We start from the raw sequence: 13,424 nt of genomic DNA, 5'->3' as shown, positions 1-13,424 counted from the left end.
GTTGAACTACAAATAATTGTTACAGCATTCAGCTGCAGCACGTATTTCATCCACAAACATAATATTCAGCCCTCTTCTAATGTAAACATCTGTGGCCCCTTGGCTTGTGATGTTTCTAGGGATTATGGGTAATGGTGTTTGTTAAAGACAGAATGAAAAATATATATTTCATATAATATATTACAGATGGCAATGAGGTTGAATTTGTGGTTTCACTTAAAATTCTGTTTTCTTTTTCAAAATGCAGAAATTATAAGATGTATGGAATTCTTTTAAAAGTAATTTATGAAGCAAAAATGCGGGTAGTGTTCTCCTCTTTAAGCTTATTAAATGTAAGTTTTATATGTTTATGAAATGTGAACTTTGACTCCTCTGCATTTTTTAGCATTTTCTTTGACATTTTATATACAAAGCAATTAATCAGATTGTAGAAATAAAGTGATTCATCAGTAATGGAAACAATCGTTAGCTTCAGCCATATTCCGTGTGTGTAACATACATCTGCCTTGCATGGATCATTCAGAAACACGTTGATCCATTCTCTAGCTTGTTCATGGACAGTCGTGTTGAGCCGTTGGAGTGAGCGTGAGTTCTAACCTCTGGTGTTTCCATTCGGCTGACCTTGGGATGAGGAGTTGTGTAATTTACAGACAACTGCAATAGAAACAAATGCCGTCATGGTGGGTTGTGGTTCCAATCCCATGGTGGTTTCATCAGCTTAGACTGTGAGTTGGATTATTCATGTGGACGGAAGAGAGCGCAGTGCAGACCTGCGGGATTAGGAGAGGGGATTAGACAGAAGCCTGTGGAGTTATCTCTCCATCTCTGTCTGCCTCTATTTCCACCAGCACTCCATATCTGTATCTGCTCATCTTAAACGGAACAGCCTCTCCCATAGCAGTCATGGCTGCCTACGACGAGAGAAGCGAAGTGAAGATAGGAGGGAGGCTGTTAGAGAGGTGGTGCAAAGTAGGAATAGATTGCAAAAGACAGGCCGGAATTAGTTGCATTCAGAGCATTCATGTCGTTTAACAGCAGCGGAGATTTGAGGTTTATAATAACCCTAATCTGATCTTCACTGCGACGATGTCATGTGAATGTATGAACTTGATTTGAACGTTGAACAACAACAAAAAGAAGCTCTGTTAACAGTCACAGTAAAGGCTGTTGAAGTGTGTAAACCCTTATTCAGATTTTTTTGCAAATGATCAATCAAGGTCAAGTGTAGATGCCCTTTAAAACTGAGGGGTGTTTTTTTTGCTCCACCAGGGGGAGAGACTGAGCCATGCAGTTGGCTGTGCCTTTGCTGCCTGTCTGGAGAGGAAGCAGCGCAGGGAGAAGGAGTGCGGCGTGACGGCTTCCTTTGACGCCAGTCGCACCTCATTCGTGCGCGAGGGCTCCTTCCGCTCCAACCCTTCCTGCCAGCAGAGCAGCAGCAGCGATAGAGAGGACAAGCTTCAGGACAAGAAGAAAGGTAGGAGGACACCTCAAAGTGTGCACCTGTGCTCTGGTGCTGCTTATACGGTCAAGCACATGAGCAAACTCACAGAGGGTCACATCAGGCAGGCAGTTAACGATAGCTCATCAATAGATTGTATATAGATTTGAACAGAAATGACCATGTGCCCATTTCCTTCTCCAGACCAACCTTCTGCCATCCCAGCCCTCCCACCTGGCTCCGCATCCCCACCCGAGGGTGCGGCGTCCCCCATGGAGCGGCCAGAGCCTGGCGGGCCTCACGCCATCCCTCGCCGCCACGCTCCAATCGAGCAGCTGGTGCGTCAAGGCTCGTTCCGGGGATTCCCAGCCCTCAGCGGGAAGAATTCTCCCTTCAAGAGGCAGCTGTCACTCCGCCTCAACGACCTGCCGTCCACACTGCAACGCAAGACCGACTTCCAGGACAAGAACCCTGGTGAGTTGAAAAAGTTGGACTTCACACCTGCTGGTGACAGGACCTACTGACCTTCTGACCCTGGTAACGCTGTTTACTAGAGTCAGAAGGTTAAAATGTGTTGCTGCTGACCCCTTTTTATAGAAACATTTGTTAATTAGGTTGAACTGGTTTTTAAAAGCACTCTATGAAAATGATTAGGCGGCAGTAGGTTATTATAGGGGGAATGTTGTGTATGTATGTTATTATTATTTTATTTTGCTGAAGGGAGGATTGTTTTTTTCAGTTGTCCATTGTAACATTTATATTAAATAACAAACATTTTCGCCCTTTACTATATTTAAATATACAATAATAATAATAATAATAATAATAATAATAATAATAATAATAATAATAATAATAATAATAATTATTATTATTATTATTATTATTATTATTATTATTATTATTATTATTATTATTATTATTATTATTATAAGGAATATTAACTGGCAGATACAAAAGGCTAACATTAAGCCATGACACCAGCTGACATTAGTTAGTTGGGTTTCTAGGGGTGACTGATCCACATTTAATTCACTTGATATCACAATGTCTCCGTGCAGTACGCACCATTAACTCAGCTGGGATCATTGCTTTTCAATTGCAAAAATCAAAACATCTTCTTTCTTTTTTTTTTAAGATTTTGCAAACTCAAATCCCCAATTGTTAGTTGTTATTTGATATTTCAAAGAAGTCATGGAACATTACTGCTGCTTCTGCACACAAACAAAAAGAACTCACTGTGTTCCACTTACATCATAGTTGTTTGCAGTTTGGAGCGTTATTACATTTTCCATTTGGAAAGTTCCTCCATCCGTCTCTCCATCCGTACTATTCTTGTGAAGGCCTGGGGGTAATTTGGCGCAAATGGCCACTAAAAGATGAACTGATTAGATTTGGTTGGTCAAAAATCAAAGGTCAATTTGACCTCAAAAAACCCATTTTAAACCAAAATTCCATGTGTAATGGGGTAAAATAAGGAAGTGATGACATTTAGGACAGACAAACTTCAACTTGGGTGACTGAAGGAGGCACACAGCAGCAATTTTATTCATGTTTTCATGCAGACGATGTAATTCTTCACTTTCATCCCAACGCTTGCCGTTAAAAAAAAAAGCTATATGAAGTGCTTTTATTATTGCTATTAATGTCGGCACTGAAGGCCAGGTGTGTGTGACCCTGAAAGCTGTTTTTACTGTGGACAATTAATAATAACCGACTTACCCTTTACAAGTATGTCGCACGCACGCACGCACACACACACACACACACACACACACACACACACACACACACACACACACACACAACCACTCAGCGTGGTGCCATGGATCACAATGCTTAGTAGCGGGGTGATTATAGTCATTAGGAGAGATGAGAGAGTTGACTGGGGAACTTCTCTGACTGGAATACTAAACCACAACATTCAACTCCTACTCTGGTTAGTGCACATAAGTGTTGGTGGTGAACTTGATGCAGTTTTTGATATAATATGTCTCTACCTCTGCATGCGCGTGCACACAAACACACACACATGGATGCGCTCTGCCTTCCTGCTCCCTTGTGACTCTCTGAACAATGTGTATATTGATCAGCTGTCCTGATTAGCCTTCAGCGAGCCCTCTGTCAGAGATACACACACATACACGCATACACACACATATGAAGTACATAGAGATGCTTCTGAACTCTGCGGGGACATTGACCAGAATAGGGAAAGAGGAGGATCACAGGGTCGGTCTTTGCAGAACAAAACACAGAGAATCATTAATGGGAGACCTTACACATGCCCTCAACACCCACCGACATAATTCAGGGCCTGTAGCCACACACTGCACACAGATGAGAGGGATGTGCGTGTAGTAGAAAAGTGGGCTTGTAAAGGTTTGGGGTCTGACCCACAATGGGCCCATCTGTGGGAAACCGTATTACTTTACTTCACTTTAATCCCACTCTTCTATACGTTCATTCCTTTGCATGCATGTGTTATAAACTTTAACCACAACGTCAAAATGTCATGATCTCAAACCCCTCTTTGTCAAGTGTTTTGAGCGACTGTGCATGTAGAGTGTGGATGGAGGGGGCAGCAAAACAGGAAGGATGAGGGAGTAGGGGAAGAAATAAAATTCCTCTGTGTCTAAGGCCTTCATTGTGAAGGGAGGGACCTGAGGCCAAAGACCAGGGAATTAGATATTATATTTATTTATATCTGCAATCTGTGCAGAAGAGGTTTAAAGCTGCAGTACAAACCAAAGTCAGACAGGAACATTATGCCGCCTAATCCCTCACTGGTCGGATCAGTTACAGTTGGTTTAAAAACATGGATAAACCGAGCCAAATTCACATCTGTCTGAGTCTTCCCCAATGCACAAGGCAAAGACATAACGGGCTAAAACGTACTGTATATTATTATGCTAAATATAGTTGTTCACACAGTTCGCCTTGGCCTGCAGGCATTCTTGTGACTAACTTTTTTTATTTTTAGGAAGAATTTTTCAGATTAACAAAACATCATGTTTGTCTTGAGAATCTTGTGGTTTTGATGCTTTTTAGGTCAATAACAGCCGCTCCAGTTTCTATGCCTTTGATGCTAACTGGCTCTGTTACACAAATGAACAAATATTTTTTCTCCCTCTTCGTATGTTTGTCCCTCTTCTCAAACCCCTTTGTCTCCCATTCCACCTCTTTTTATTTATCTTTTTTATTATTTTCCTTATCCCGTTTGTCTTTCTCTCTTTTCCCACCTCGCCACCACCCGTCTGTTTCCCCTTCTTGCTAGTACCAGAGATGGATATGGCAGATGAGGGAGACTGTACTATCAACGCCCTTTGTAGCCAAATCAACACCTCCTTTACCAATCCATCAGAGGAGCTCTTCTCCAACCCTTCTTTGTGTGCAAATGGCCCTTCAACCTGCACTGTGGCCCCTACCCTACCTCCTCCACCTGGACCAATGCAGGGTAAGATATTCTGCATCATATCTTCTTCTTTTTTTTAATGGTGCACACTCTGAACTACGCATTCGTTTTTTAAAGTTGTTCTTATTCTAAATTCTAAAACTTTATCATGCTAGGCACTTCTTCTTGGGGGCAACCGGAGCCTCCACTCCATTCTCCTCCTCCGGTTTCTGTGGCGATGCAGATGCAGTCCATGAGTGGACACAGGCGCACACCCTCTGAGGCTGAGAGATGGCTGGAGGAGGTCTCCAAGGCTGTCAAGGCCCAACAGAGCCCTCCCCCAGGCCCCGCCATCCCCACCATCCCTGGACCACCCTCTATGTCGGGTCAGCAGATGTCCAGTCAGGCAGTCATATCAGCTGTCCCAGTGTCCACTGCCCCGATGTCCCTTTGCACCATGTCCAAACCTCTCCTCTCAGACCCCTCTGCTCTCTTAAGTCAGGCACCAATGCCCCTCCCACCCATGTCATTATCATCAGTTCCTCTAATACCAGGCCCTCCAGTGTCAGGCCCCCCTATGTCTCTACCTTCCATGTCCATTCCCACGATGTCCGGTCCAAGCATGTCTGGGGCCTCCATGATCCAGCCCTCCCTCCCTGGGCATCCAGGCTCCCTTCCAAGCTCCATGCAACCCTTCCCCTTGGCTTTTGATACCACCCAAGCCCCTGTGGGAATCTTCGCCAGCCATCCTGTCCAACCGGCATTCGTGCCCATGCAGACCTACATGCCAGGCCTGGCCAGCAGTATGACATATCCCAACGCCAGCGTGCCTGTGGTAGGTATCACACCATCGCAAATGGTGGCTAATGTCTTCTGCACCGCTTCAGGCTCATCTGGTGCCGGTGGAGCCATGGGCTCAGCCGTTGGAGGACCCAAAGTGGGGGCACTTGGAGCAGCTGGGCAGCACCATTCTTACCCAGGAATACCTAGTGCAGTCGGGCACCCTGGAGGGTTTTCCACACCGCCATTCTCTCCCACTCCACCATTATCAACAGCTATTAATGGCCTCCAAACGCACAGCAGTGCCTCAATGGCCCTCCAGAATGGAACTTCCAACAGTGGTAGCAATAGCAGTTGGCCGCCAGAGGGCAGCCAGCTAACCGCTCCGGCAGCCAGCGTTTCCCAAGACGATGATCGTTTCGAGGCCAAGTGGGCGGCACTAGAGGCCAAACCAGGGCCTCAGCAGCCTGGGAATAAGGCACCAGCTGCAGCAGCTAACCCGTTTTCCAACAATCTTCAAAAGACTTTTGAGATTGAGCTTTAAGCTAGATTTGGTCTCCCAAATCTATAGCTCTGGTCCTGGAGTTGAAGCCTGAGGATGGCGGGCTTAGAATGGGATGCAGGTCCTTAAAGTTAGCCTAGCATCTGACCTGCAGCAGCCTAGCAACCTGCTACAAGCTCTCATAGGAGTTAAAATGATATTAATTTCCTGCTTTACTCTCCTATGAGAAATTTGGGGGATGTTGGCAGATTGTTGGGCTGCGGTTGGAAGTTTAGGTCTATAGCGCACTAAACTTGATGGACTCAATCCACTCCACCCATTTACCCACATCTCTTCCCTGCTTTCACTTCTCCACTCCAGCTTTACCTTATTTGCTGCAAGTCCCTGGATGTACTGTATGTGCCCCCCTGAGGACATTGCGGGGGTGACACAGCTCAGTGGTTTCTTTCTTTAAAAAGGGACTCCACTGCATTCCAAACCCATGATGTTTTATTTTCTGGGGTGACATTGACGAGATGTGCTGAGAAGCATAGAAGTGATTTTGTGACTGATGATCAGACCGATACTGATCTTAGACAAGCACAGCAAATGTACCTGAAAGGACTGGCCAATGATGCAAGACCCGGCTCTACCCACCCAAAAGGATTTACTGACTAATAGTAGAGATTTATGGCCAAATTATTTTATTTATTGTACATTGCATTTTTATTTTTCAAGTAATAACATACTTAAACAGAAAGCAGTGTTTCAGGACCACGTCGTTTTTCATCCCCTATATTTATTTTTGTTGAAGGGTAAAGGGAAACTACAGGTAACAGACAGGTAGAGGGAAAGCATTGTGGGAAACGGAGTCATGTACCAGGAACCAAATAGCCCGGGCTGACAGTGCAGCAGTATGTAGTCCGACATGTGCGACAGGAAGTGTATATAGCAGCATGTTTCTTCCAGCTGTTAACCCTCACGCTCCACTGCTGGTGAGGCCAGGTGAGTCAATATGGCTTTACTTTGGCTCGAGCCCATTTCCAAAAAAAAAAAAGAAGAAGACCCTCAAGGTTTACTGGGACATGAGAAATCACTTCAGGATATCCAGCACAGACACTCTGGACGATACAGCACAGCAGTCCATTGGACTCCATCTTCTCCAAGACAAACCCAAGGAACTGTAAACAACTCAGTGGAAACACTATACAACACTGTGGAACTGGTTAAAAAAAATGATGCACTACATTCCAACGTTCATAATCCTTTAAATGTATTCAAACACAGGGTATAGTCTCATCATTAAGTACAGTATGATTGCGTATTCACCACTATTGTACTGCTGTATGCAGCAGTACCGCACTAATTGCAGAGTATGGGAGGTGAAACGGGAAGAGGAACATGAGCAGACATAAACCGAGGCGTGGCAAATGACAGAAATTAGACAATTAAAGACTATATTTCGGATGCAGAATTTTTAAGGACATTTGAATGAGAGCCAAACGGGAAGAGAAAATATAGGGCAGCAGAATAGATTGCTTGAAGGCGGAAAAAAAGGAGGGATAACCCGTATGTGAGAGACTGAAGGAGAGAATGGAGTCATACCTTTGCAAAAAAATGAGATGGAGGAAGTTTGAAGAAAGGAGGAAAATGAGATAAGATATGGGGAAAAAGAGATAGTGTGTGAAATTATTGAGAACAAAGACTTATTCATCAGGTAGCTCACCACCCTAGCTGCTGTTTTCACATCGTTTCTGTCCCGAGGCCATGCCACGGCCATTTCAGCATCACGTTCCTCAGCTCCTAAAAACCTCATAATCAACACTTTTGATCCTATTTCAAAGAAGACTTTGCTTTATATAATTGCAAGCTCATACGTATGTGCAACTCCCTATATAGTCAAAACTTCAATAATGTCAACAAAGCTTTCTGTGTTTTAACGAAAATGCAACATTACAAAGCAGAAACATTCTTTACAGAAGGGCTTTTCCATGTGATGTGTAGCGAACAGGTGGTTCCTGTATGTTATGTCAAAAACTCTAATCTGACCAGAGATGCTCCGATTATGTTCCTTGGGAATCGAATTGTATGGATGTGGACCGCCACTGATTTGGTTTCCTGCTTATTAACTCCCCACATGTAATTGGCTTATTACTCTCTTCCTGTGGCAGCGATCCTGTCTAAGAGGCTGACTTCTCACACAACCGAAACGTATGAGCAAGCAGCCTCATTTCTACCATCTCAGGTCCTCCCAGGGTTTCTGTCCTTTTGTTTTCGGACAAATCCATATTTCTTTCCCCACCAAAAACAAACGGCTCTCTCTACCCTCCTCTCTCCAGGAGACCAGACAGTCTCACTCATAAAATGAATGGTTTTATATCAATGAAAATATATTTTATTCTTTGCAGGCCCTCCAAATTATAAATGTAGGTTAATTGTGTTCCGCGTTAAAGCAAACTAAATGACCTCATAAACTTGATTGTAAAACCATAGTTTAGTGATGGTAACAAAGCAAACCAGTTGGATTTATTTTTAATCTTTATTTACAGATTTTTTTGTATTTAAACCTACATATTTGTATTGTAATTACATTGTACAAAAGATAAATAAAGTAATATAATATTACTCCTGTTCAGGTTTTGTAAGTTGTGACTTTTTAGCTTTTCACAAACTGCTGTTGGTGTACTGAAGTTTTTTTTAAATTTTGTTTCGTTTTACTTTTTCATCCTTCTGTTTCCATCGTTCCTTTTTTGACCTTTCATTCTTTCAATTTATCACACTATCCTTTATGCTCACCTTCACTCTTGTCATTTCTGCCTCCTGGCCCTCAACAGCTGTTTCTTGTTATTGATCTGTCTCTTCTTGCGTTTCATCTTCGTTTCCATGCTTCCATCCAGCGTTTGAATGGATTTAGGGCAAACCTGTAAAACATGGCGAACGTTTAAAAACAAAATGTGAAGCATATGTGCATTTCCATTGACTGGATTCAGGCAGTTGAAACAGCTTCTTGAATGTATTTAAAACACAGTGGGAGGCTTTTGTTTAAATGGTTTAAAACAATAAAGCTGCAAAGGGAGAGAAGCTATTTTTTGGCCCCCTGGGTTGAAGGAAAGTAAGCGTCAATTATTTTTATTTCCCAGCACGTCTACCGCTTGGATGGACATGAAACCATCCGCACAAAAGATTAAGAACTCCTTTTGGAAATGAGAATACAGAATGGGGGGAAAAACAGCAACTCCCTCACTCATTTTGGGAGATTTTCAAATGTATTATTGCTCTTTAGTGTCAGCTACACTGTGGCCATTTACCATATGTGTATTCAAAGAGAAAAAGTAAGACGTGGTTGAGGTGACGGATTGAAACAGTTTACACATCATGACCGTATCATACTTTTACATCACCTTATTCCTCTCTTTTTGTCCGTACCTGATGTTCTCCCTCCTCTCAGTGTAATCTCCCCCACCTTCTAGCTCCCTAACAGTGCTGTCTTCCAGTCGGCCGGGCTGATCGTTGCTGCTGCTGCTGCTCAGGTCACTAATGGAACCAGACAAGGCCTCTTTTCTTCTTGTTAAGGGCCGTGAGAAACAGGCGGATGCACACACACACACACATACTCATGCACACACACACAGAGCTCTTGAGCGGTGGTAGCAGTAACTCTCATCCAGCCATTGTCCTCTGATCGGAGGACAGAGTCTGTGAGTGTGTGTTGCCGAGGAGTCAAAGAGGGAAGATCAGCAGAGCTTTATAGCTGTTGTAAAACTCCAGTGGACAGACGCTTGTTTTCTCTGATTCATCCATTGTGCATCATGCTGCTTCATATGACAGTTTAATCAAAAGGCGGTGTTTGTCCATTAAGTTGTTCACTTTTCAGAGATGAGGACAAATGTTGTGTTGCTCAGTGTTAATGGTTGTGGTGATGGCTTTTAGCGCTTTGATCCTTTCTTAATGCAACAGTGCTTAAGAAAGGGTACTGCAACAGCGTGGCTATCCACTGATTATACTTCCATGTACCATCTGAACACAACTAACTCATATAAAAGGTCTTATTGTATAATAAACTATAGTATAAACTTCAGCAGCTTACATAGAACGGAGATGCTTGGTCTCCATGGCAGCACAGTGAAAGGCTAATTTATAACAGCTGAGAGGTGATGAAGTCAGCAAAAACCACCTCCTATATATAAAAACTAAAGTGCCAGAAGAAATGATAGGAGCTGAAAATGCAATACCATCCTAATGGCGTGTGTGTGTGTGTGTGTGTGTGTGTGTGTGTGTGTGTGTGTGTGTGTGTGTGTGTGTGTGTGTGTGTGTGTGTGTGTGTGTGTGTGTGTGTGTGTGTGTGTGTGTGTGTGTGTGTGTGTGTGTGTGTGTGTGTGTGTGTGTGTGTGTGTGTGTGTGTGTGTGTGTGTGTGTGTGGGTTTTAGTGTGGGTTTTAGTGTGAATGCTAGAATATTAGAAGACAGGAAGAGTTATCTGAGTGTGTGGAAGGAAAACCCCTCTGGGGGCTACGTTGTTTCATTTCCAATTAGCGCTCCCAGTCTCTCTCTCTTCACTGCTTTAAGTGGATGTCTGCAAAAATGAAGGTTGTTGTTGCTTTCAACTATTTGCTTTACTGTATATACTGATGTGCATATATATATATATATATATATATATATATGCAGATCATATGCCAGATCAGCGCTGGATAATGCATCCATGCTACACACACATTTATTCTTCTTATCAGAAATTCTTAGAAAACATGAATGTACTCCAGCACCATTTCTCTGTCCAACACACTCACTCACAGGTCTAATGCTACTAATTGCAATGAATACATTGCTGGCAATGTGACCTTGCATGTCTTGAAGCTATAAGGAAGTAATTACATTGATTAATTGTATGTGTATGCTATTGATTAGTGCAGCAGCTTGCCCGCTGTTTCCTATATAGCTGGTCCCAACAGCATTGACAGTAATATAAATCTGAGGGACAGCGCTGGAAAGACGTAATGCAGTGACCCATTATAATGCTTGTATCCTGAGCATACAGACCATGACAGACTTCCATGAAGTGTGTGTGTGTGTGTGTGTGTGTGTGTGTGTGTGTGTGTGTGTGTGTGTGTGTGTGTGTGTGTGTGTGTGTGTGTGTGTGTGTGTGTGTGTGTGTGTGTGTGTGTGTGTGTGTGTGTGTGTGTGGAGAAATATGTACACGTCAAGAAATACTGAATTTGGCCCTCAGGGTTTGAAGCAACCTCAAATGCCAGGACACACAAATACACACAATCAGTACTCCATCTGCACACACACACACACACACACACACACACACACACACACACACACACACACACACACGCACAATTGCAACTGTTTATGATTGGCATTTGTGACAGAAAATAATGTCGGCACCATTGCATATTACGACACTGTAGCCCATTGCAAAATGATCAGAGTGCAGAAATGCTGTGATGGACCCAGCAGTTATTTAAACGATTATATTTAAGATTAAAGATAAAAGAAATGTTTATGTTTGAGATCACAGACGGTTGGTTAAGGTTCGGTTTGGTTGATTGGGGGTTGAATGTAGGCGAGGACATGGTTACAGCTTCCACCACCCCCTGCCAGCAGCTGCCACTCATCCATGCTGGCTGGCAGAGAGGACCAGAGCCAGTCTGCAATCCTAATAAGCCTCAAGGAGACGGAGATGACAAGCCTTTAAAAATTAGTAATTCGAGTGCTTAGTCACCTTAATAACTTGCTCACTCACTGTTTCATCTCTCATAGAGCTGAATATGTAATGTTTTTCTTTTAAAATCTCTATTATCTATGCTCTGGATCAAGCTGTATTAACTGTTTAAGCTTATGTAATCCTAAAACGCTCCTCTATGAATGCAAATGTGATGACGCATCATGACTTGTGACATCACCACTTCAAACAATACGTGTGTGGAAGCATATGCAGTCACCTCCGCTGGCTTTATGTGTGACTCATGCTTAAGCTACTGTGGATTACAGCAGCAGTTTGATGCATTTCTCGGCGCTGTCTACGTCACTTTAACTCTGCTGATGAAGGGAGGGTTTGATGTTCTTGGAACATGAATAACTTAGTGGCACAGAGGATGCAAATTTCCTGGCTTCCAAATAGGACAGCTTTATAGTAAAATCCCCTGCTGGGACTCACCCTGGAACAAACAGTAGGTGGTCCCGTGTATGATTTACTGGTGCAGCGACAATATTTTTGCTCATCTGGCGCCCCCGTGTGTAGAGACAGGGCATCACAGCATGGACCCAACATTATCTCATACTACAGTAGGCCCCCACGTACCGACAAGTCCTCACAGCAGTGGCCCTGGGTTAGAATCTGAATTGCAGAAAGGGCCACCGGTCTAATTCTAACCCAGGACCGCTGCAGTGAGGACCCCTCCTCGATGTGGGGTCTCAACTCTACCACTGAGCCACCCCGACACCCCTGTCAAGCAAACTCTTGAGTGTGGCGAGTCCAAAAGAGTCATAAAAAGTCATGGTGATTTTTTTCAGGGGAAAAAAAAGAGTCCACTACTAGCTTCACAAAAAAGTCAGTCGATAAAATTAATAAATTCTTGGAAAATATTATTGAAAAGTCATAAAAAAAACAACCTTGTATCGTAAAGTCTGAGTGAGTCCAAAACAGTCATAAAAAGCTCTTATGGCATACTGGACCATGTTTTTATGACATATTTGTATGTCTTTTTTGACATTAATACTATATTTTTATGATATAATACATGATATTAGACTATGCCATTTGTATGGGATATGCTATGACTTTTTTTATATTTTTTAAGGTATACTATATGACATTTTATGATATAGGCTACTATGATTTTTTATGGTATAGTATACTTACTTAAAAAACAATCATTTTACATTGATGTTTCCTTATTGTGAGTTTGTCCCGCATCTTCTTCTAGTCTTCGATCTCTTCTCCGAGGCGGCCGGACAGAAGCAGAGATCCTGGGAAGCGTCGCCTGAATGTGTCCGTTTCATGATGGATTTTTCCACCGGGGGTTGAGTACAGTAATAACTGTAGACACACATGGAAATGTAATTCATCTAAAGCAGATCCAGGGTCAAAACCTCTGCCTGTTCACACCAAACACCAGTACAACCTTTCAAGTCGACCACTACTTTCATTCACTTTCACACTAAATCAGTTTTACAGTGTGTTTTAAAGGGAGAATGAACACGAGCAGCTATGTACTGTAGCAGTAAATAAAAAGAAGTCTGTGACTTACAGCTGATTGCCACTTCAAAGTCAACAACCAATGAAAGCAGGTTCTGTGTTCAGGGTTTATATAGCTCATT

General features: G+C 42.9%; 1 protein-coding gene across 3 annotated transcripts in view; it reads left to right on the top strand.

The window, feature by feature from the left end:
- The window catches only part of numbl (NUMB like endocytic adaptor protein), a 53,208-nt gene extending 44,482 nt beyond the window's left edge, over nucleotides 1-8,726 (top strand). For all 3 annotated transcript variants that reach the window (XM_084018714.1, XM_084018716.1, XM_084018715.1), the window contains exons 6-9: nucleotides 1,270-1,474; nucleotides 1,643-1,912; nucleotides 4,716-4,895; nucleotides 5,009-8,726. In XM_084018714.1, coding sequence (XP_083874840.1) covers nucleotides 1,270-1,474; nucleotides 1,643-1,912; nucleotides 4,716-4,895; nucleotides 5,009-6,156 — 1,803 coding nt within the window. In that variant the 3' untranslated portion in view covers nucleotides 6,157-8,726. The remainder of the gene's footprint in view (nucleotides 1-1,269; nucleotides 1,475-1,642; nucleotides 1,913-4,715; nucleotides 4,896-5,008) is intronic.
- Nucleotides 8,727-13,424: the final 4,698 nt, after the last annotated feature.

This window comes from Eutrigla gurnardus (genome assembly GCF_963514095.1).
Source record: "Eutrigla gurnardus genome assembly, chromosome: 10".
Classification (NCBI taxonomy): Eukaryota; Metazoa; Chordata; class Actinopteri; order Perciformes; family Triglidae; genus Eutrigla; species Eutrigla gurnardus.
Note: the sequence above shows the minus strand (reverse complement) of the source record. Positions and strands in the feature narration are given on the sequence as shown.